The sequence below is a fragment of the Phoenix dactylifera genome, chromosome 3 (assembly GCF_009389715.1).
Source record: "Phoenix dactylifera cultivar Barhee BC4 chromosome 3, palm_55x_up_171113_PBpolish2nd_filt_p, whole genome shotgun sequence".
Taxonomy (NCBI): domain Eukaryota; kingdom Viridiplantae; phylum Streptophyta; class Magnoliopsida; order Arecales; family Arecaceae; genus Phoenix; species Phoenix dactylifera.
In genome coordinates, this window is record NC_052394.1 from 3,126,451 (window position 1) to 3,151,081 (window position 24,631).

Below are 24,631 nucleotides of genomic sequence, written 5' to 3' on the forward strand. Positions count from 1 at the left end.
TTGGGTCAGCGTGTCCTACTTTGCTCAGGTCTAGCTTCTACCAGGTTTATTTAAACTTTGTTCATATCATGAATATAGTTTAAGCTGCTGCTCACAATGTAAGTCCTTTTCTTTTTAAAGTAAATTCAGCTCAGAAAGGATTTTCATGATTTGAGAAATGGGCCTATGTTGCTTCTTATCTCTGCAGTGGCGTGCTCGTTTGGTTGAAGCTCTAAAAGCCATTAATGCTGGTGAGTTGGCAGAACCAGCAGTCAAGCTTAAGGAGAATTCTGGAGGTATAGTAGTCCGTAGAGAAGAGTTGTCACCTCCTAAGGTATATTCCCTTCTCCGTTTTGGTAACTTAGACCCTTCCCCTTCCCCCTCCTCATCTAAATATGGATTGGAAATTGTTGTAGGATGATAAGGTAACATTGCAAGAGTGTGATGAGCGAAACAATGATCTTGGGTGTAAAAGAAATATGGATGAAGAGTGCAGTGATTTGTCACAAGATGATGTTGTTTCTAGTAAAAGAGCTAGACAAACATCTGTTGCGGCTAAAGAGGTTACCAATGAATCGCTTCAGAAAAGTCCTGATTCAGTCCAGATTAATCTGCCTTTGATTAGCTCTACAACTTCGAGGGATGGAAGTTCTGGACCTGTACAGCAACTTGTTAGCATGTTTGGTGCATTAGTTGCCCAAGGTGATAAAGCTGCTGGGTCACTAGAGATTCTTGTTTCAAGTATCACTTGTGACTTGCTAGCGGAAGTAGTTATTGCTAATATGCAGCATCTTCCACCAACTTGTCCTGAAGCAGATGGGAAGGAAGAATTAATTTCTGGTTTGGGTTATGCCTCTGGCTTTGTTAGTAATAGCCTGCCTGCTCTGCGGCCATCAGTGCTTGCTTCAGATATTCTTTCACTGTCAAGTTCTCTACCAATGCTAGCGTCACTGTTGAATATTCAACCTTCAGCATCATATGATATTTCTGTAAGCTCTCTGTTCTCTAAATATCTAGTGCATCTGTTCTAATATCTTTTGGATTTTGGAACTGTCAGATTGTGTTTTAAGGTGCTCCAAACTTCCCTTGCAATTGCAGAAAATCCAGCAGGGAGATGAAGAGAAAATGACAGCCACAACAGATGCAACTTTCTCACCCTCTAGTGTTGGTGATGTCATTGCAACTACATCTGCCAGTTTGCCTGCTTCTGTGGAGCCAAGTGAACTTGTAACAGAAAAAGACGGTACAGCTGTTCCATTATATGCAAACATGGAAACAACAGAGAGTAAAATACCTGGTTTGGATTCCACCAGTTCTTTTGATGAGATTCAAGAGTCCCAGGATGCTTCTCATACTTCTACTGCCGAGCTGCAAGAAACAAATCTAGGACATGCTGTTAATTTGGTCAGCACAATGCGGCTTGATGCTTCTACAACTGATTGTGAAGCCCAGAGTCCACAACCAGCCATAACAGATGCAAGCCAGCTGCCTTGTATAGCATCTGTTACTACTGCTCCTCAATATATTCTACCAAAGATGACAGTGACTAATGTCGACCTTACTGATGAAGACAAAGATCATCTGCAAAAAGTGGCATTCATGCGCATCCTTGAAGCTTACAAGCAAATAGCAATATCTGGTGGATCACAAATCCACTTTCCCCTGCTTTCTCACTTGGGAGTTGAGGTAATAATCCTTTTGTTCTTCGCAAGCTTCCATCACTATTTCCAATTTTGATTCGTGGAAACTTAGCTGATATGTTTTTTGGCTAACTGAAATTTTGGTAAATTGCTTGTTCTTTTTCTGTTTTTGATGTTTATATTAAGAATGCTCAATTCAACTCCTTTGTAACCAGGGAATATGGAGAAAAGAGAGATTAACTGTGACCTTATCTTTAGTGAATTAATCTTTTGTTTTCCATATCTACTGGGATTGGTAAAGTTGAGGTGAGCTGATGCTTAGACTAATTTCATGTCGTATATTGACATTGATCAATGAAGTTGGCTTAGTATAGCTGTTGAGTTTTGGATCTGGTATGGTTGTCTTTGAAGGCTCTGCTGGGTCATAAATTTTGTTTCTATGTGGTTTATATTTAAGGTTTGTCGTACCGGTGCTTGCCACCCATACCGGGTATATCATACCGTACTAGTACTGAACTGAAACTTGGTATGGGAGGTGTACTAAGACGCCGAGGTTAGGTACGCCAAGCCGACCCTTGTACCGGGCATATTGACACTATATGGACATGGTATGCAAGGTCTTGACCGAGATGGCAAATCTTGGTTCAGATATTAAAAATGTTCATTGTTTCTAAAAGGTGGTAATTTCATATCTTAGCATCTTTCTCCATTCACTAAGCTATTTATGTGTAAAGTCTTCAAAGTTTTTTTTCGGTGGTTCATTTTAATGGTTACACGATGAGCTTGTTCTTGCATATGTAGCCTGATCAATATACCATGCTCAGGCCATACGAGGATCTTTTTCTAGAGTGGTGTGGGACCAGGCTTGAGCTAGGTCCATCTAATTTGATTTCAAATGACAAGCTAACCCTGGCCCAGCTTATTGGGGGACATGGACAAGCAATGTTTAGGCTAACCTGAATCTGCCTTGGGTCTGCATGAGACTTAGCTAGTTACAAGTGACCTAATAACAACAGTTTGTTATTTTGATCAATTTGTATGGATATTATCTTCCACTATTTAAATACTTTGATACAAATGATCAATCTGGCTGCTGCTGATGTTTGAGTATCAACCATTTTTTATGATTGTGCATAGAGCATCCAGTGCTAAATCCTCAATGCACAGAGGCTGCTGTATTGAAACCTCCAGTTTCATTGATAAATACATGTATCTCAATTTATTTCAAATCAGCTTGCACATTGTTCGGCTTCCTTTATCTTGTATTGGTGGAGTTTCTCAATTTTATTTGTTTTCTTCCCTTTCACATAGTTGGTGTTATTTTTTTCGGCCATTGCTTTGTTATTTACATTTCTTCATGAGTTTTTGTTTTGCTGCAGTACCCTTTAGAATTAGATACATGGGGGCTTCTACAAAAGCATGTGCTGTCTGACTATATGAATCATGAGGTAATGTATAACTTGGCGGTTCATTTTTACTGTTATATTTAGTTTTCTTGTATGTATTTACAAATCAATCTATTGCTCTTGGGTATTTGGAAACAGTAACAAAATCATCTACTGGTTATTTAATTTTCAAGTATGACAGAACTCCAGCCTGCTGCATTGCCTTCTAATGTTGAGTTTGCATTCAATTGCAGCTGAAAATTCAAAATATAGTATATGTGATGTATAGGGACATCTTTCTTGAGATTGTTTCCTATTTGGGTAAGTTAATGGAGGGCCAAATTATCTGGCTAGTGCACTTGATATTATATCTTGTTAGGTGCAGACCAGAGAGCTGATGTGTGTCGAGTGAGAAACATTATTTAGGGTAGGTAATTATAAGAAATGCAGCATTTAGATTATTCAACATGGAGGGTAAGGGCTAGTAAAAGTGTGATACAGTAGACTTGTGATCTGTTTGACAATTATAGTGTTGTAACAAGACATTAACGAACAGATATATTATTTTTTCAATCTTATTTAGCTGCATTGTGTAGGTTGTTCCATAAACTAAAATGACATATTGAACTGCATATGGACAAGTTCTAAAAAAGGTGCTTTATGAATATACAAGTTATCCATTTCCTTTTTACACTCATACTGTCAAGATGGCACTGGTCAAATTCGTTAACTCCAGACATTTTTTGGATTAATGGCTGGATATCAGGAAGTGCCTTTTACAGACACTAGTTTACAGGACATGCTATACACATCCACCTTTTAAAGGGAGCATGGCGTGGGAAGAAGAGGGAGAGAAAATGAGCCATATCAGGTTATCCATTTCCTTTTTACACTCATACTGTAAAGATGGCACTGGTCAAATTCGTTAACTCCAGACATTTTTTGGATTAATGGCTGGATATCAGGAAGTGCCTTTTACAGATACTAGTTTACAGAACATGCTATGCACATCCACCTTTCAAAGGGAGCATGGCGTGGGAAGAAGAGGGAGAGAAAAGAGAGCCATATCAGGTTAAAAGGAATGGGCCCCTCTTTTTTGGATGGCGCGAGTGGTTTCCTCTGCAGAAATAGCTGGGCCCATCCTGTGATTTTTAATTACTAACCTTGTGAGGCTTCATCTAGGAGTCCGGCTTTACATCAAGTCAAGAGTTTTGATTTTAAGCCTTTTTCTCTATGCTCACTCTCAGAGGGAGTCCCAAATGCAGAGCCCCCTAGATTAATAAAAATTACAGCCCTAATCATAAAGGAGGCTTCACTCCCTGCGACTCTGGCTTTATCTTTAGCTCAGGAGTTCTCATTATATATAGTAGATTACAATATTAGATAAAAAGAGGCTTCACTCCCTGGGAGCCTGGTTTCATCTTTAGCTTGGGAGTTCTTATTGTATATAGTAGATATTGAGAATTGAACTTGTCGGGAAGCAGGGAGGTAATGAATAAGGGCCTTGAAATGACCATGATGCATATTGAAATGACCATGATGCATATTGCAAAGCAATTAGAGAAGTTTTAAGGCTTTTGCACCCGCAAATAAGCAGAATTTTTGGATGCTGATTAGGTAATTTCTCCAAGTAATTTTATGTGCACTTACATGTTTTTGCTTGAATGTAGTGTCTATCTTTTGATAGTTTCAGCACTTGGAACCTTTTATAAATGTTCCATTAGAATTGATTTTTGAGTTAGGAATGTATAAGAATAGAGTGTTAGATTGGACCTGGTATGAAATTGCATATTTTAAAACTAATTTTTTTAATCTAAACTTCCTCTTACAGTTGGCAACTTGGCATGCAGAGTTACTTTTGTTATTAGTTCCTGATATGTTCGCTATATTTTATATGGGTATTTTGATCATTTAAAGTCTAGACACTTGCAAAATGTGGTTTCTTTTTTTACCCTACATGCTGTTGATCAGATGCATGTATGTAGTTGCAGTGTTAGGTGATTATTAGTCTGCTAATCAATATTTTTGGTTTATGAGATGCATTTTCCTGACTTTATTTATGTCTTCAGGGGCACGAGTTGACATTACGTGTCCTATACAGGTTGTATCGGGAGGCAGAGCAGGATCAGGACTTTTTTTCATCTAGAACGGCCACATCAGTTTATGAAACATTTCTTCTTGCTGTGGTGTGTATAAATCCTTCTTGTCTCATATAGTCATATGTAAATTATCTGATCCTTTTCTTAATTTAAAATTTATGTATAGGCAGAAACACTTCACGATACTTTCCCAGCCTTGGATAAATCCTTGAGCAGATTGCTTGGTGAAGTGCCTTACCTACCGGAGGGTGTATTGAAGCTGTTAGAGCGCTTATGCTCTCCTGAAAATGAGAGACATGAAAAGGACTTTCAAAGTGGTGACCGAGTTACGCAAGGCCTCAGTGCTGTTTGGAATCTGATTTTGCTTAGGCCTTCTAATAGAGACAGATGCCTCCAGATTGCATTACAGGTTTTTTATTCTTAAATTTAGATTATCCAATATTTTGTATTTATCTACATTTTTTTTCAAGCATTCTATACACTGTATCCTTATTATCTTGCATTTTTGGTCATGCTGAATGGAAATTCATATGTTGGATGGCCTTCCTTTTCTTGTTGATGGTTGGAAATTCATAATTCTTTTAGCTGTAACTTTGGAGGAATCCCTTGGGAAGTAGTGTAGCTTGTCGGCTATGTAAGGAAAATAACTTTATCCAAATGAGCTTCTAAGGCACCTCCTCATCCTATGCTGTCTTTTTTCCCCACCTTGCTAATGTTTTGAGTTTTGACTGTTTTCCTCCAGCCTTCACTCATTTTAGATTAGCTTTGCTCGATAAGATATCATATTCCCACTGGCATGCTTTGTAAAAGAGTATTGATGGTTTGCTCTCTTGACTAATTTATAAAATAGTCCTGCCCCACCAAAAAAAAATAGAAAATAAAAGAAAAGGATTCTTTGGGCCTTACAAAAAACAGTCTCAAACCTAGCTGGGCAATTGACTGAATCATAAATTTTGAAAGATATAAAGGTGCTCCTTTTGTTTGCTATGAACTTGTATCTCTGATAAAGCTGATTAGTTCTATTTTCATTTCTTGTCTTTTTGTTTCTTTTTTCTCTCCTAATAGAGTGCAGTACATCCTGTGGAAGAAGTGCGAATGAAAGCAATACGCCTGGTAGTTCTACACGCCTTGCTATTGCAGCTGAACATCAGCTTGATCAACATCCTTCATCCATTATATTTCTGTTTGGATTCTGTTTATTTGCAGGTAGCAAATAAGCTATTTCCTATGCCAAGCATTTCTCAAAAAATTGAAGTATTTGCTAGTGAGAAGCTCCAGTCAGTAGCAGATGATATTCCTGCCACGGAGGACATCGATGCCGATGGTTCAGCTCTTGGATTGCAAAAGGTTTGCTTTGTATGCTGTTAAGTAGCATTTGACATATTATAGTTTTACGTTTGTCGTATTGATAAAAGAAATTCATTACATCAAGTAGGACACTTTCCTACCTTTCAGTGGAGTTAGTGCCTGAAATCAGAATAAATAAAATACTGTTTATAGTAGGCTGGTTAATTGTCGGCTGGACCACTTTGTTAAAGTTCACCCTCAAAAAACATCTTTTGCTTTTGAGGTGTAAAATACAGTTGGAGTGAAACATTAAGTGGGTTTTTTGTGAAGTGTTTGTTCTCTGAAGCATCATTCAAACTTTGTGTGCATCTTCATTGGAGCATTGCTGATTCTAAACTTCAACATATAACCATTTTAAGTCATGAAGATGCATGTAATTTGATGATAATTCCATCTTAATAAGATGCTTGATAGTATACAATTCATCACTTCCTATTGTACATGTTAGGCGAACTACATCCAGCTGGCATCTTGAATTTTAAGTCTTTCTTGGATGAATTGCCCATTCTATTCTGGTCCCATTGGAAGACATTCTGATGCAAAGGTCTCGTGGAACAACCAAGAGTGGTTTTTCAAAAATTGCTAAAGCTGTATCCGCTCAAAATGCTTGTATCACCTTTTTGCATTGCTTTCTGTACTTTGTGTACATAAATTAAACTTATTGAATCATCGGGAGTCTTTTCAATATTGGAAGTTCATTTTGTCTAGCAGAAGGTTTTGGTGTTAATTTCTTCCAGTACTTAGCTGTTGTGATGTTACTTTATTCGAGAAATATAATTATGTTTGTGCTTATTAAATCTGTCTCAAACTTCATCAGAATGGTGATTTGGAAAAGCCACCTGCTGGGCGGCAGCCGCCCCCAAGTCTTGATAAAAATGAGCTCACATCTGATAACCCATTGGACCAAAATACAACTTCCTCTTCAATATCAGAGGCACAACGGTGCATATCACTTTATTTTGCTCTTTGCACCAAGGTATGGATTGGTTCATGCAGCCTTCATCATGCATTTGCACATGCTATGTCTGTGCATCCTTATTCAAGGCTAAGTGAATTCTGTATATGTTGGACAGAAGCATTCCCTTCTTCGGAGAATTTTTGCAATTTACAAATGCATTCCAAAAGCTGCAAAACAGGTTTCTTCCACTGTTATTTCTCTCTAGCATGTTCATGATATTCTACAAAAAATAAGGCCTATTCCATCTTGTACCGTTTATTGCTTGTTTTTCTAATCATTTACATTGTGCAGGCAGTCCATCGCCATATTCCCATCCTGGTTCGTACTATAGGGACTTCACCCGAACTGCTTGGCATTATCTCAGATCCACCAACTGGAAGCGAGAGCCTCCTCATGCTGGTTTGTTAAAAAAAATGCTCTACTCTGTGTAGTCAATACTGATAAATGCAGGACAGAAGAGTCAAAACTTTCATGTTGTTGATGCTGGCATAGACTAAGGAACACTGGAAAATAAATTGTGATTGCAGCTTATTCCAGGTTGAAAGCATAATGGAGGCGAAATCCATTTTGTTCCCTATTTGGATATGTATTGCAATCTTATTTAGGTTTCCCATGAAAACTATGGAAGCAATTTACTATGAGAATTACTATTACTTTCTTATGAAACTTGAGTTCATTTATGCATGTAGACTTAAAGAAACCAGATCATCCTCCGAATAGTTTTACTTCTTAGCTTTTATTAATCCATTTCATTTACTTCACATTTGAATGACATTATCATTACAATTGAGCAGGTTTTGCAAACACTAACAGATGGAGTTGTTCCTTCACAAGATTTGATTTCGTCAGTCAAAAAGTTATATCATTCCAAATTTCAGGTTGATTCAGTTAACTACTCTTTAAAAATCAGAGTTTGCATATTTGTGTTATTCTTCCTTTTCTTTTTATTATTATTTATTTGACGTTTTTCTTGCCTGCAGGATGTAGATATTCTAATTCCAGTATTATCATTTCTATCAAAAGACGAGGTTTTTTTGCCAACATTCCCTCCTCTCTCTCTCTCTCTCTCTCTCTCTCGCGCGCGCACACGCATGCCCAGACACAAAAAACTTTTACCTGTATCATGTGTTAGCAAAATATGCATGCTATTGTCTAATGTGACATGTTTCCGCCTATTATATCACACTTGTTTCCTCCGTAGTTTTTATCCTTGTTAGGAGTGATACAGTTGCTCTCTTTAGCGGCAAAGGTGATTTATGCTATAGTTTGTTCTGTGAATTGATTAGATATACATCAAATTTAGGATCCGCCACAGTCGTTTTTAGTTATTAACAGCGGCAAGCTAGAAGTTACAAAATCAATAACTAGTCAAGTTGGATTTCATTAATGTGCAAAAAGGACAGGAAAAATGTTAGAGCATTATTTTATTTCTTTGACATATGACTGTCTTTATGGATAGGTTGATATTCCTCCTCCACTTTTGCTGCTAATAACATGTATTCTTCTGGGTGTTACAGCCCTCATGGACTAGTTGACTTTATTTTCTTAAATGTCTTACCTTTTTCTTTGGTGACATTCCTCCAACCAATAGTTATGAAGCTAACAAAGCTGGCTTCGTTGTTGCATTAGGAATTAATATGCCAGATATATCACCTGCTATTTTTGTTTTCTGCAAACATACATACTCCATGCGCATACATGTATATGCATGTATGTGTGTATATATGTATATGCATAAAATAGAGCTAATATGTAGTTTCCCAAACAACAATTTGAATAAGATCGGCCCTAACTGGACGACCAAGGCACAGAACCAATGATCAAGGCCGTTGGATGTGATTTACTATCTCTAAATTGCTTACTGTTAAAAAAATCATGTGATTTGGAGATCCTAGCCTATGCTTCCAATGATCAAAAATATGTATTGTTCGTGTTAGTTAAACTGCCCATTTTTAAGCATTGGATGCATAAGGAATGCATAGTCTAGGGTCTCCAAATCACATGATGTTTTTTGACAGCATGTACTTTAGAGATAGCGGATCATATCCAATGCCTTGGAACATTGATGTGTGGTCTCCAGTCATCCAGTCACCCTATTTGGACTGTTGTATGGGCACCCACACATCAGCTCTATTATATATATAGATATATAACATATATACATTTATACACATACATATATACATAGACATATATACATACATAACTTTTATATACATTTATACACATACATATATACATAGACATATATACATAACTTTTTTTTTTTATAATGTCTATCTAATTGCATGATGTCATGTAAACTTCTCTCTCATGCAATGGTATCAATATTTTTCCCCCTTTTAATGTGGATAAGTGGTTGAGATAGCTTTTTGCTTAAAATTGTTAGTTTCTTTGTCACAATGTTTTGTGTTTTGTACATCTGAAAGCTGTTTTAATTTGATCTTGATGCTTTAGTATGTCATTTCGTTAGTCTTCTTTTATTTTTCACATACATTTTTCCTGTTATTTTTTTAGACTTTTAACAGTTTTGGTTGCATAGGATGATGACACATTATGACTATCTAAAAACTTTTTTTATATAGAATTATTCTTCGTAAATCACTCCAGTTAGATTCTCACCTTGGTTTGCTTTTATGCCTGCTAGATCCTTCCTATTTTCCCCCAAATTGTTAATCTTCCCCTGGATAAGTTTCAAGCTGGACTCACCCGGATGCTACAGGTATTCTTGACGAAGTGTCCGTTCCTTTTTTAGATGTAAAATGGTGATTTGATAGGATGGCATCAATAAAATTGTTCTTCATTTGACTATTCTTATGTCTGTTTCTTTCTGTTTGAATGAGTTTTTGCCTTCATTTTTAGTAACTAATTCCAAGTCTGCTATTTGGTGGTTGAGCTGGGGGTAGCTAGGTGGCACAAGTTATAATAGTGAAATCAAATATTTTAGCAAGTCTTTCTGATTTTGGCTGTCTCTAATATATGATATCCATATGCATGTGAACACATTAAATGCAAAAGCAGAAATTGCTGAAGAGACAAAGTTGACCTTCTTTGGAACAATTGTTCTAAAAAGTGCTTGCTCTTATAAGCAGAAATGATAGGATATTTATTAAATTAAGTTGTTTATAATTTTAAAATACTTTGTCCTTCTATAGTAATATAAAGAAGTGATGTTAGAGAACCGTTGCTTCATAATGCTATAAAACATATATTATATTTTTGCTTCCTCATATGAAGGAAAATGCTAAGGATGATGTATTGATCAGAAAAACTAGGTTGAGCATTCACACACAGAGGTCAACTTTCATTGAACTTCATTAGTGATATATATGCAAAAGGGATGAAGGAATGGATTTCTGGTGACTGGTAGGGTGAATGTGATCAACAACTTTGATTATGTTGATGGTCCTTATTTTGTATGAGTGGCTTGGAAAAGCTTGTAAATTTAACAATTTCTTCTGGATGCTTCGTATGGATTTCTTGGTTAAAGATTAACTTAAGCGAGTTTGCATTTGTATGTAAACAGTGTAGGTCTTGAATTTATTGATTTGTATGTGAAGAAAATTGTGGGTCTTGAATTTATTTATCTTTAAGTAATGAGAACCTCCTGAAAAAGTGAATGGAATTGGGTGAGGATAAGGAAATGTCAGTATGCAAAGGAGGTTCGGCGGATAGTTCCTATAGGGAACTGATAGGTGGGGTTGTAAGTGCTTTACTCATTCTCTAAACATCAACAAAATATTTGCAGTATTGTCTAGGAGTCTGGTGCTTTTTCTCCTTTTGGTATATTGCATGAAGTCATCTCATCTGCTTTACTGCAAAGACATTTATTCTCAATTGACATTTGGAAATGCTTAAAGACAATTATGCCTTATATTTCCATGAATTTGCTTGAGGATTGGACATTTATATAGTCTGCTTAGCATCTCATCCTTTTATTTGACCTAGTAAATTTCTCTTATATATTTAGTTTTGTTTTGGTTTCTTTCCTTGTGTTTATTAAGGGGTCACCACATACTGGCCCTTGCCTCAGTCCACCTGAAATTTTGATTGCTATCCATGGAATAGATCCTGAGAAAGATAAGATACCTCTGAAAAAGGTAATCAAGCCATGTTTTAGTTTTGGTGCTGGCTTCAATTGTGCAAATAATTAAGTTTAGATTGCAATGTAGGTCATGGATGCTTGCTCTGCTTGCTTTGAACAGCAGAATGTGTTCACTCAACAAGTTTTGGCAAAGGTTTTGAATCAATTAGTATGTACCTCTGGAACTAGATGACTTCTCACGTCTTGTTATTATTACTGATTATTTGATCATTGAGAATAATCACTTTTTTACAGGTTGAACAGATACCTCTTCCTTTGTTGTTCATGCGAACTGTCATACAGGCAATAGGTGTATTCCCTGCCTTGGTGAGTCAATTTTTTAAAGTTGGAGATGTAAGTTATATAAAAAGCTGTCTTAGAGTCAGGTCATGTGGGACAACTAGTTGTCAAGTAAGACTCCATAGAATTGCTAATAGGTCAATTGAGGTTCAAGTCTAATTTGTCATTATTAATGCCAAACACCAACCCTGCCCAACCATTTGCCACCTTGATAGGTATCCGCTCTATGTTGGTAGATATAACGATGGTCATGTTCTGTATAGAAGTATTATATGGTTTGTGGCTTATATATCTGTTAATATTGGCTTCAGATCTAGTAATTTTTCGGCCATTGAATGCTTGGATATTTGATGGGTATTTCTTGACTCGTACCCTTGGATAGTACTGCAATAGAGTCAGTCCTTTGACCAAATTTGTGTTTTAATCAAATTCATGTTTGGGTTGGTGGAAAACTATGAATTCTTTGTTGTAATCCGACTATGTTTACCCCATTCTTCATGGTTTACAATGATTTATTTATTTATTTATTTGGCTCTTACTTTAAGTGAATTCACTTCGATTATCATACTATTTTTCTCCTTTTCATTGATGGCACCTCTATTATTTATAATAATGGTTTGATTTGATTGTTCTATAGGTGGACTTTGTAATGGAGATTCTATCGCGGCTTATAAACAAGCAGGTAGCTCTTTATGAAATTATTTGAGTAGTTAATTCCCCTAGATACAATTGTTGATAAACAACGATGACCTGTAGTGTACCTTTTTCTAAGAGCAATCATTTAATGTAAATTGTGTGCCTTCATATATTGCTGCAGATATGGAAGTATCCAAAGTTATGGGTGGGTTTCCTGAAGTGTGCTATCCAGACAAAACCTCAGTCATTCAGTGTTCTGCTGCAGGTTGGTTCACTTGCTATTCAAAACTTTTTAGCTATGTGCTTTTGAAGTTACTGTTCTTTTACTACCTTGCTGATAGGTAGGACAGCTCGGAAAATATAGGAGGAAATCTGAAGATTCTTGCATGCTAACATTTTTGCTTGGAAATAGGATGAGAACTTCACTGAAAGGGAGACATTATTTATATTGACTAGAATATTGTGGCTTATGTTAAAGTTTGTGCAGGAAATCGTTTCTAGGGACTAATTAGGATTATACACTAGGGAATTCTTTCATTAATATTAATAGAAGGTTCAGTTTCTGTATCTGGCTTGCTGGTAAAGGTTCTCCTCTAGTGAAAAATAGAAATGGAGAAATTACAGTAAAATGCTCATGCTCCATGTCAATAGAGGTTTAGAACAAGGAATAATTGAGGCCCATAGAAGCTAGGAGTAGGAATGAGATCTGGAGGGACGGAAAAATCATTCTTTATATTTCTGAGTGGTAGTGGGATCAAGAGCAGGAGTGTTTTTTTGACTCAACACCTTAGTTTAACAATCCCCATTTTAAAGGTCAACCCCATTCCTTAAAAAAAATATCCGTGCAAGAAAACCTTGAAAAGCATCTACCATGAGGAGTCAATTGCCAAGCCTTGACCTAGTCTAGCACATGCTCACCACAGCATTGACCTTGCACTTGACATTACTTCTGTACCAATAGTAATGCTACATCATTCAATTTCTGCTGTACTTGTAAAAAAAACTTGTACCCTTTGGATTGTTGCTGCCAAGACATTTACCGACAAGGCTTTAGGTTCTGCTAAAACAGATTGGTTTCAGCCCAGATTGAACCAAAACTAAACCGTTGTTTTGGGTTTCAGCAGATCTCAGCAATTTCAGTTAGTTTTGGCCAAAATTTTGGTTGATCGGCGGTTTTTAGTTAGCTTTGATTGACTGGTTTTGGTCTAATTTCGGTGTGAATTGATTGAAACTAACAATGTAATTTTATTTTGATAGTTACTATCATGTTGAGGCCATTTCTCTACTTATTTAAGTAGATGGCTGTACGGTATCAATTTTAGTTGTTCTTTTTTTTATATCCTGAGTTAAAAGAGAAGATGGACAAAACGTGTCCTTTATGTGTCGAGGACTCTAAAAGGTCTATTATTTTGCAATGAAGACTAAAATGAACAACAATTACAGGACATGTTATAGGAACAACATTTTTACATATAAAATAAATATAACATTATATAATGACATGAATTTGATTAAATGGACACTTAACCTCAAGACTATGGGGAAGAAATAGTCACTTAACATATTTGTGAGTTTTACAAGAAAATGTAGAAAAAGATTTGGACGCACTATGGGCCAAAAGGTTTCATATTGTTAGATATTATGAATTTTCATATAACCAAAGTGAATGGAATGGTGTATATGTTCACATAGTGTTGTCAACGGGTCAGGCCAGCCTGAACCTGGAAAAAACAGGCTTGAGCTTAGGTTTTAGGGCTGCAAGCCAGGCTGAGGCCCTGGAAATTAAGGGCCAGTCAATTTTTAGGCCAGGCCCAAGTTGAGAATAGGGTAAATATCTAAACCCGGATCGACCTGAAAGCATACTCGGAGCTTGGTCAGGCTTGAATATGATGCCCTAGGGCCAGATTCAGGTCGAGCCAGAATGAGTCTTGAGGTTTAAACCTTGGGCTTGCTTCGGGCCAAGGCCCAACCCGGCTTATTGGCACTCCTATGTTCGCAATACAAAATACCAGTGCACATGAACTTAACCTATTTGCAATGTTAATATCAGTCTAAACTTGTCAAAACTATATAAATAAAGAACCCATATAACAAAAAATACTCTTCGAACTAATGTATGTTAACTTTTACATGCTTCTTTTATTTTTCTTCATTTTTCATTTCTTTGATTTTTTTTCCTCAAATTTTTGAATTGCAATTTTGAAATGTGGAGATAAATACATGAAACACTAAAATTTTCCATTTGAGAACTCCATGGAACCAACCAAAACCAATAACAAAACTAAGTTTTAAAACCTTGTTTACATATCATCATTTGTAATTGAGGGGGAGAAGCTTAGTAAGAAGAAACTTGCACCTAGAGTAACATACTCCCCTCAGAAACCTGAACCTGCACATATGTTAAAATGGACTTGAATTCATATGTTAATATCTAAGAATTTCTTGTCATGATCGCATCTGAGTGTCCTTACCAATTTCAATATCCAAGTGTTGGGTGCAGGTACTCTAGGCTAAGTTGATCCACACATGCTTCTATGGTGCTTCCTTTAATTGTCATTCTACTTGCAGGTCCTGATGACTAGCAAGCACCATTTATTTTATGCTGGAAGCTGATTCCAGTATCACCTTAGCAAGTTCGTCTGATCACATGAATGTTCGGATTACCCATCATGACAAAATTGTTCCTTTTGCTAAATGGTTTATTTAATTATTATATATCAGTCTAGTATTGAGAAACATAGTGATCTAAGAATGGTTATGAAAGGAAAAATAAGCTCCCTGCTTTGTTTTTTAGAGTGGTATTTGAATTTACTCTCTGTATGCACCCACCCACCAACACACAGAGACAGACACAGAGATAGAGACAGACACAGAGATAGAGATAGAGATAGAGAGAGAGAGAGAATAAATTTTCAATTACAAAATGTTGTATAATAAATAGCCCATGTTATGTATCTTGAGGTCCCAAATTTCTATCATGTGCGAAGGTTGTTAGACAAATCCTGATAGCAAGTTGATGTTTGATTTTAATGTATAATTTTATTTATTCTTTTTCTCGCTGTAATGCATAATCTTGCACCTAGCATGGATCCATTTATGATAATGTCTTTGTTAAGTAGAGCTGTGTTAGTATTTGACGTTGCACCATTCTTGTGTTTGCCAGTTGCCTGCCCCACAGCTTGAAAATGCATTGACCAGAAATCCCATGCTAAGGGCTCCACTGGCCGAGCATGCTAACCAGCCGAACATACGTTCAACTCTACCGAGGTCCATAGGGCCCTTCATATTTCTTCTGTCATGTTGTGATTTTCAGTTAGCAATTGTCATGTTGAAACTTGATTTTATATGTTGACTCCAGGTCTACACTTGTGGTTTTGGGGCTTGTGCAAGATTCACAAGCTTCAGGCCCAGCACAGACAAGCCAGAGTCAGGCTGCAGAAACAGGCAGTTCTGCTGCAGATGTTGCTACGGAAGTAACTCAAGAATCTACGGCTGTTAGCTGAGGCCAGGTAAGGAGTTTTTGATCCTGCTAGTGTCAGTGGCTATCAATTAACTGCAACATTACAAGCTCCTTTTGATTTTGATTCTCATTGGTGCCTACTTAATTTATATTCCCTTAGGTTTTCAGTATTATTTCCAACAAAATGGCAGACCATGATAAAGGATTTTATTGAGACCGGAAGCAAATATTCTTGAGGTTGGATAATGTCCCAGTAGAAAGTGTGGTGCTATATTTCGCTCTTTGCTGGTCTGATGGTTGTATTGCCGTCTCATTGCTGCAGTTTATTGCAAAATGTTATACAAAGAAATGTTAGAAAACTGGTCCTCTATGTCATATGTAAGAGTTACTCGATGGATTCTTGGCACCAGGAGTAATGTATGATAAGGTTCTTTTTTTTGGAACAATAATGGAAATAAAATGTGCCATAGATGAATTTGCAGTGGTTTTGATGTATCCGTTACTTAATTTTGGTCTTTATTCTTGGTATCTGACTGTCTGTGTTATTTTTTTCCCCCATTCACTTCCCCTTGCTTCGGAGTTTGGTTAATCATTCACATCTAAATGAACAAGATTACATGTTTGATAGGCTCTAAACTGCAAGCTTCATGAGGTAGCCTGGCCTTTGTATGCCTCACGAAAGTAGCCCTTTTTGCCCGGGTACAATGGTTTGCTGAGAACTGTAAAATCGCCTAATTGTTCCCATCGCTCAGAAACTCTAATACACTACGCTTCCCTTCACGGGACTTGATACCCAGGGCGTCTTGCAGCGGAAAAAAACAAAAGGTTTAAAGCAGGGAGGATCATAAACATAAGACCAAATTTACCAGTTTCTTCTAAAAGAGAGAAGGTTATCGGTCGGAAATCAAAGGATTAGAATTTATTCCTGGAGAAGAAAATTGAAGAGAGTCGGCTCCCTATTCTCTCAACACAAACACAAGACCCTGGACCTGGAGAGAAAATTAACATTGTAGCTAATCTAAATACAGGAGCTCAAGTTCGATACATCCCACCACCCCAATCGGCTTCCCTTAATGCTCTTTCCTTCTCCAATCTAAAAGCCAGCATCAGCTCATTCATTTTGTCATAGTCAGGTGGTGCTGGATCGCTTCCATCCCAGCTCGTCCGGTGAACGGCGTGGGACACCGTCTTCGAACCAGACCCGAGCGCATTCCCAGCTTCATCGGCGGCACACTCCGACATCGGCACCGGAGAATCATCGTTGGCTCGGCCGGTGCATCGGAGGAATGCGAGAAAGAGCAGCAAGATGAAAACGAGAGCAAAGGGGAGCGGCATGAGCACAATTCCAATCCGGTTGATGGCCTTGTAGAGGAAGAGAGCCTCTTTGCCACCGACTTGGTGACGAGACAAGGGGATGTAGGTGGTGAGGAAACAAGTGAATCCAATGAGAGAGAGGAGCAATGTGAAGCATACAACGAAAAGGGTCAGGATGCGGCTGACGTTGGTCTGTGGAGGCTGGTGGGGCTCCATGCTACACTGAGAAACCCGCTGGATTTCCCTTGATCAGTTCATTATCTTCTATAAAGCCGGGGTTGGTTATATTCGTTCAAGGGATGGACGTTGAGCTTAGCTAAAAAGTCGTCGGGCCGGTGAACGAATTCAAAGATTCTGGGCACGCGGTACCAACTTTGGCCATTCGCCATCGTTCGGCAGCTTAGCGAGCCCACAAGCTGTCATGGATCCCCCTCGAAGATGACGTTGGACACCAGCACTTAACGAAGTACACGCACAGTCAACATGCTAAAAAGTGAAATTATGGGTCTCTCCACACCATGTAAATAAATAATGCAAGTACAGTATCATACTGAGACAAAGTGATGATTCCCAGAAATAAGGTCAGAGCTTCAACTTGCAGCTTAATTATCATCATATATTCTTATCAAAAACTTATCATCATACCATCCCTATCTGCTAGAAAATGAAAAATAATGTGTCGCAGCTATAAGGATGATGCCAAGGTGGTCATGTAGCTGATGAGGAGGAAAAAAGGAACAGAAAAAGAAAAGAGAACATGAAGAAATGTTGGTTCTAGTACAAAGGTGCAAATCAAAATAAGAATTCTTTGGAGTTCACTAAGTAGCCAATTTGGTTCAAAGTACACACCCACATCTTCATGATACATCCAAAACCTTCAGCAACTTACCAGCCAGTTATTTCTACTATGAAAATTCTCAACAATAAATATAATAAAAATATTATGTATTGACTACATGACAAAATCAGCAGATAATTGCTACTTTATATTCGCTATTTATGTAGCTAATGAAATAATGTATAACAATGGCATATTAAAATGGGAGGGACGAGGGTCTAATTGAACTCCGGAGTTCCCTAAATACAACCGGATAATATGATAACGTACAGCAAGCCTTTGGGGTCAGAAAGATCTGCATGAAAGACAGCACCAGCTCAGAGGCCTCGAGAAGGACAGCTTTGCAATCGTACCCGGTAAATTTCACCAACTACAATCATGGATGGGTATTCCATGCTGTTTAAACCACTCTGGCATGTGAAATTTTTCATATAATATAGGCCTGACGTCCTTCTGGATCGATAGGTGCTTGAGAAGCGGAAGAAGAACCCCCATAAGCTGATAAGCACAACATATGATGAGAAGAGATAAGAACTCAAATACTTTTTTCCAAGAAAAAGATTCCGGTGAAGAAATTGCACCCTAATTGCAGATATACATGTATGTATTGGCTAATCTCATAGGAAATTATAATCTCTCACTACCTGATCATCACAAGGCTGTCCTGCAGAAAATGGGATGCATGGTATTCCATTCAGTGGTTGCAGCAAGAAACTGAAAGGATTGTTGTCAACAATGACAATCCGGCAGAGATCTTTTGACACGCAAGAAAGATCTTTGACGTGCTCCCGATATTCCCTGATCCATAGAATGCTAAAAGTTTGATCACATGATGCAAAACTAGGCTTATTACATCTCCATCCCTCTCTTGCTATTGCAAAATTCATTCCATAATCCAGTCAAGATTGGGTGATGGGAAACAATAACAAATGTTATGAATGGTAAACCAAATTTAGAGGGGAAAAATGTGTACAACAAGCAGCATCGTCATGTGTTTGAAAATGCCAATCAGAGAACGAGCAAGTATTTCAATTTAGGGCTGAAACATCATTGGCAGGAAGGGTTGTTAAATCTACATTCCAAATTTCTTCGTTTTTTGAGCAAAAGGGAGGAAGATCCACCCATTATAATGACCCAGGCCCAAATGCTTGGGGATGCACCACCCAAGACTCAAACCCAGGAACTCTGGTTGCTATGCAGAGTAGCATGACCATTGGGGCAATTCACTTTCAAAATCTAGAACATACTTTAAGTGCCTGAAGTAAGAAAACTTCAATTGGTTGAGACAAAGTAGATGGTGTTTAGATGGGTAATTCGTTGATTACCCCCGGACCTTGACGTTGTAGGTTTGCTAAAACCAAAAAAGAAATGAGGAAATAAAGTCTACCAGTTATGGACTTAAAAATAGCAGAAGAGCTAATATACCCTACCATTGAGCCATTAGATTAGTTAAGAACAATTAGCTCGGCTAAGGAAGAACTAAACTTCTTTTGACATATATTCATCCGATACACATAATTTATCAAATAACTGGCACTAACTTCTATCATCTACCAGCCCAACTTTCAGAAGACTTGAAATAGTACAAATCAGAATGACATGCTTTCAGAATATCAATCAAGCAGCACATCTAAGGAAAAATTGATATCATATCATTACCCAGTAGTTGTTGTGTACACCACTGTTTATGGAAACAAGACCTTCTGATGTCAAATCAACAAGAAAAGGATTTTGTTATGAATCCTCTTTCTTTCCATTGATTACAATACTTGTAATTAGAAGGCATCAAACACTAAGATTTATTTGCTTTAAAATAAATGAAAACGATTACCATGAAGATCATAATATCATATAAGGTCACTATTAAAGAGTATATCTTTAGCATTTAAGGTGGAACCAACTAATGTAACATTATGATAGAGAAGCAGATTATTTTACAGTTATTGTCTAGAAAAGTATTTAGATGATCAGCAAAATATTATTGTTTATTTGAATTTTGTAGCTTTAGTTTTACTGACCGCGAAAAGTTGAAAATTGGGCTGCCTCAAAAAAAGAAGTTGCAGTTGCTAACATGTTGACCATAACTGACAAGTTCTATTCAAACCTTTACTATTGTTAATTGCTTGAAGCCAATGTGAAATTAATGTATTAATCATACAGAAATAAATCAAATTCGACTTTAATAGTATAATAATGATATAACATGAATGAGAGCAGAGGAATGACAATGATAGGGAAAACCGAGAAGCTTATTATAATGAATTTATTACTGACACGGCAGAGTTTTGCTTAACAATTTGTTCAAAAATATGAAAATTCAGTCCAAAAGTAATTCCAGCTACTTATGAAAGATAAGATCAACTTACGTGCTGACAGTTGAAGACCGGTACAGATGAAGAGAAAATTTATTATCAACATCTATTCTATCAACAAGAGGGCTTGCATAACCTGAAACAGCATACAAGGATGATAACCATAATGAGGAATTTTTCTCTTTCTTAGTTAAAAGGATGACCAAGAGGTGGAACAGAAGATAACCAAACAATCAGACCTTCAAGACCAGCAGTAAAGAGAACAAGGTTTGCAAACTCGCTAATTTGCTGCAAGAAATCTCGCAAACCAGGACGTTCAAAAACTGTGACATGATTCACCTTTTGTTTTCCTTCAGCATCCTTCAAGCCAAGAATTTTACTTTTGAAAAAGTTCCTCTTGTAACATGAGACACAGCAAGTAGAAAAATACAGCTCAAAAGGGACAAACCTTCTCCACAGATATGCATTCCAGCTCAAAACACTTCAGACCTGCTTCAATAGCCTGATCACGAACAAGGGAAGGAAGGCAAGATGACTCGTATGCGCATACTAAAGTCTCATCCAAGTCAAGAACAACCTGCACATTATACCAAGTTTCCCCTTAACAGATGGTATTTATACAAAATATAATAACTAATACAAAATCAAGCATCTGACCAACTAAAATACTTGATAAAAGTACCGCATTTTTCTGGTTATTTTCCAATGAATAGGATAAAAATGCCAACCAAAATATTTAATTATGCATCATTTGGGAATAAGGGGTAGGGGAGAAAAGAAGCAAGAGAAATGAAAACAAAAGGCCTTCTAATGTGTAACATAAAGTTCAGGACAGAATATTGAAAACCACATCTGACCACCAAGCTGAATCAGATAAATACAACATGAGGACCTAAGAAACAAACCATACACAAACCAGCTTTTATCAGAATCACCAGGTCATATGCTGGTTTCCTACTACTTTCAAAACTAAAAACCAGGCAAGTGTTTAACAAAACTCCCAATCAAAATTTGAAAAGCCTGTTTCTTTAGAGGGAAGTCTACTTGAATATTGAAACAATGTCACAGATATCAAAATAGCATTAGAAAATAACGAATAGATGGCATCAGCCATCAATTCAAGTTCTGGGTTAATTTTCACAGCATGAATCATGGGTCATTGCCAATATCAACTAACCTGATCATTAATATCTAAATCTGTTAACATGAAATAAGCTACTACCAGGCATCTACGTGGCATTCTCAAAATGGAAGATCCAGTTGAAGTTATAAATCCAAAGTTTAATGGAGATTTCATAACAGCTGAAATAAAAAAGACTTGGAAGTTTGAGAGTCAATGGTAACTTCAGCTACACTTCAAGTTAAAACAGCTTGCGATGTACTAACTTAATGCTCAGATGAGTTTCTACTTGATTTTACAAATGTTCCTTAATATAGTTTGCCACAACACACTCTACAGTTCATACAATGCCTGAGTATGTGTTTTGGGAGGCCAGATAATTATTTGTAGCATGGCATGGTGAAATGTAAAGTGAAAAGAAGTGATGGCAGGCAGTAGCCTTGGTTGTTTGATTATTTCTGTTGTTACTTAACTGTAGACTGTAATCCATTCTTGTAGTAACCACCAAAATCCAACCTTAGGGGTGCTTGGTATTAAGTCATCAGAACATCATACACCAATAACAGACCCATATCTACTGAATTCTGAATTCCACTACCTGAATTCCTACTGTCTTCCCCCTATGTGTTAAATCATCTTAAGCCAACCAAATATTAAGTCATGGTCTCGCTCTTGCTAATGCATCCATATTATCTACAAGCAGAAGCCCAAAATAAGGTCGCCTGAAACTCCACATCAAACAGTATACTTAATCTTACTTCATACTATGTATGGTAGAAAAGCCTTGGAGGCCATTTCTCCCATCCCTGGCCTGGAGTACACAGCTTCAGTATTTCCTCACATATCGCCCACCAGAAGGAGTAAAATAAAGATGTAGGTTCTGCATTTCCCTCTTCGATTCCCACACACCTTTTCCCACAAAAACAACATATTACATTTTTCCCACCATATGTGCTGGTCAAAAAACAAAAGAAACTCTTTCCCGTTCAAACCCTTTTTAAACGAAAAGACAGCCGTCCACAAATTTCGATGCACATGCATCACATATGCTGGCCTCTAGTATTAGCATAAACAGCTTATGTAAGTCTGCCTTCTACGAAACATAGAATAGATTTGGCACCCAAATGTAACAAATGAGGCAAACAATTTATTCATAGATAGATTGGGGGTAAGAAGAAGAAAAGGAACCTGTCTTCCAGTTGAAACAATTGAAATCGAGTAATACAGAACAATGGCATATCTTTTTGAGAAAAAACTAACAATCATATCATAAGCAAAATCATTGATGTGGAGACAGCATAAGTGAGCACTTATGTCATCAATGCTTCTCTCAAAGAGAGGAACTTCCCCAAACAATCAATTATTTCATATCCCCACCAAGAAATCCAATACTACTATGTAAAGCAATCGCATTATAAAATAAACAACTGCATACAAAAAATGAGTGCTGGCACTTAAGCAAATCTTCAAGCCTCTTTTAAACTCCATAAGCAAATCTTCAAGCCTCTTTTAACCTCCATATTTTGTGAAAATTCAATATTTTTGTACACATGTATTTTAAAGTACAAATTGCAGCTGTCAGAAATATATGGTAACCATAGAGACTGCCAAAGAGGCTTTCTAACTGATGAGACTGTAATCTGAACTCAGTAAGTCATGAGATCAACATTTTTAACAATAAAAATGCAAGATTTCTTGCTGAGATTCAGGTTTATCATGCTAAAATATAGAATTGAGATAACTAGTTTCACTTCATCCAGTATATCAAGAACTATAGGTGAAGTGTGATAAAAGAAACTTCATGAATCAAAGAATCAAATGAAATCGCTTATAATCTCAAGCATCACGCTGACACAAACATACCATGATGGCTGGATTATCATGTATGCTCATTTTAATTACTCCAGATCATTTTAAGTTCCTTCAAATTTCCATTACAGCTCTAAATTCCCAATTCAAGCATGTTACTCGCAACATGAATCCAGTACTCAGACCATTTGTTTTCCGCTAGCGATCAAACCTACATTGATTTCACTAGTTCGACCGGTAAAGTCATTGATCTTCACATAATGGATGCAACTGAGACTACTGAACCATAATTCCTATCCACTCTGGGGAGGAAAATAACAATGGTGGGATCTCCACACGAAAATGCGGAGAGAATAACAGAAAAGGAGGGATTTTTACATCAAAGTGAGAGGAGATGCAGGATCGAAGCAATACCGTGAGCTTGTCGGAGGGGATGTCGGAGACGGTGGGAGGCGGCAGCGGAGTGTCGGCGGGGGCCTCGACGGGGAGGGGCCTGAAGGCTGGAGAGGAGGAGGACGAGGAGGAAAGGAAGGGGACGAAGGAGAGAAACTGGGCCCACGAGGGGGTTCCCCTCAGGATCTGGAGCAGGATGTGTAGCAGGAACCCAGCCCAGCTCACCACCGTCCGCCACACGGGGAGGCTGCTGGCGGCGCCGCCTCCGGGGGAGTACATGGCCGCCGGCGCCGAGCGGGCCAGCTCCTCCATCTGAATGGGACTCGCGTGGGCACGAAGTGCGGTCTGGATGGCTGGGGCGGACGCCTCCGCGGCGGAGGGGATCCGGTGGGTGGGCGGCCGCTCGAGTGGCCACGAGGGGAAGAGAAATGAAAGGTTGGTGTGATCCGGATGAACTCCGAGATTCGCTTGTTTCTAAGTAAAGCAATATTATATGCACGGTTGGTAACATGGGGCTGGATAGCATTTCATACCCCACCTCAAAAAGAATGCAAAGGACGCCGTTTATTTTTTTTTTTCTCCATTTTTTTAAAAATATAATATAGCAACATAATAATTATAACAAATTTAAAAAAATATTAAATTTTTATTATACATTAACTAAAAAAATTTAATAATCATCAGTAGAAATTTTTATTACAAGTACCGATATCCATGTGATAAACGAGAACTGTACATAAGTTGAGTTACTAGGTAGAGACTCCTAATATTATTTTCGAAGTTAGGTTGACACGTGATACAATTTTTTTAATTAATTTTTAAAATAATATGATAATATAATAAATTATAATAAATAAAATACTTCAATAGCTAAATAAACTTATGGTCAAACAAAAATGTATGTAATTGATACTGACATCTATACAGTAAACAGAGAACTCTATACATGCTGAGCTT

At 37.4% G+C, this 24,631-nt stretch overlaps 2 protein-coding genes across 4 annotated transcripts in view; one reads left to right on the top strand and one right to left on the bottom strand.

Moving 5' to 3' along the window:
- LOC103709595 (symplekin) overlaps window positions 1-16,382 on the top strand; it is a 33,322-nt gene extending 16,940 nt beyond the window's left edge. For 2 of the 3 annotated variants that reach the window (XM_039124290.1, XM_026805198.2), the window contains exons 7-28: window positions 188-313; window positions 396-968; window positions 1,078-1,665; window positions 2,999-3,067; window positions 5,074-5,190; window positions 5,270-5,512; window positions 6,169-6,216; window positions 6,310-6,450; window positions 7,268-7,426; window positions 7,524-7,586; window positions 7,700-7,807; window positions 8,203-8,286; window positions 8,389-8,436; window positions 10,056-10,130; window positions 11,413-11,508; window positions 11,581-11,661; window positions 11,748-11,819; window positions 12,430-12,474; window positions 12,610-12,693; window positions 15,592-15,695; window positions 15,787-15,937; window positions 16,049-16,382. In XM_039124290.1, the coding sequence (XP_038980218.1) occupies window positions 188-313; window positions 396-968; window positions 1,078-1,665; window positions 2,999-3,067; window positions 5,074-5,190; window positions 5,270-5,512; window positions 6,169-6,216; window positions 6,310-6,450; window positions 7,268-7,426; window positions 7,524-7,586; window positions 7,700-7,807; window positions 8,203-8,286; window positions 8,389-8,436; window positions 10,056-10,130; window positions 11,413-11,508; window positions 11,581-11,661; window positions 11,748-11,819; window positions 12,430-12,474; window positions 12,610-12,693; window positions 15,592-15,695; window positions 15,787-15,931 (3,069 nt within the window). In that variant the 3' untranslated portion in view covers window positions 15,932-15,937; window positions 16,049-16,382. The remainder of the gene's footprint in view (window positions 1-187; window positions 314-395; window positions 969-1,077; window positions 1,666-2,998; window positions 3,068-5,073; window positions 5,191-5,269; window positions 5,513-6,168; window positions 6,217-6,309; window positions 6,451-7,267; window positions 7,427-7,523; window positions 7,587-7,699; window positions 7,808-8,202; window positions 8,287-8,388; window positions 8,437-10,055; window positions 10,131-11,412; window positions 11,509-11,580; window positions 11,662-11,747; window positions 11,820-12,429; window positions 12,475-12,609; window positions 12,694-15,591; window positions 15,696-15,786; window positions 15,938-16,048) is intronic. The other variant, XM_017843402.3, reaches the window with a different exon arrangement.
- Window positions 16,383-18,101: 1,719 nt separating this feature from the next.
- Window positions 18,102-24,144, bottom strand: LOC103709587 (carboxy-terminal domain RNA polymerase II polypeptide A small phosphatase 1-like). Its single transcript, XM_008795026.4, has 6 exons — window positions 23,696-24,144; window positions 20,801-20,929; window positions 20,592-20,712; window positions 20,407-20,488; window positions 18,685-18,838; window positions 18,102-18,538 (listed from the first exon to the last, which is right to left on the bottom strand). Exons 1-6 carry the CDS (start codon window positions 23,984-23,986, stop codon window positions 18,404-18,406), a joined length of 912 nt encoding a protein of 303 aa, XP_008793248.1. The 5' UTR covers window positions 23,987-24,144; the 3' UTR covers window positions 18,102-18,403.
- Between the last annotated feature and the right edge of the window lie 487 nt (window positions 24,145-24,631).

Coding starts and splice junctions, on each gene's coding strand:
- LOC103709587 (XM_008795026.4), bottom strand. CDS start 23,986: ATGGAGGAGCTGGCCCGCTCGGCGCCGGCGGCCATGTACTCCCCCGGA. Junction 18,839..20,406: donor CGGTCTTCAACTGTCAGCAC/GTAAGTTGATCT, acceptor TCTATGGATCAG/GGAATATCGGGAGCACGTCA. Junction 18,539..18,684: donor GACAGCCTTGTGATGATCAG/GTAGTGAGAGAT, acceptor TGTGCTTATCAG/CTTATGGGGGTTCTTCTTCC.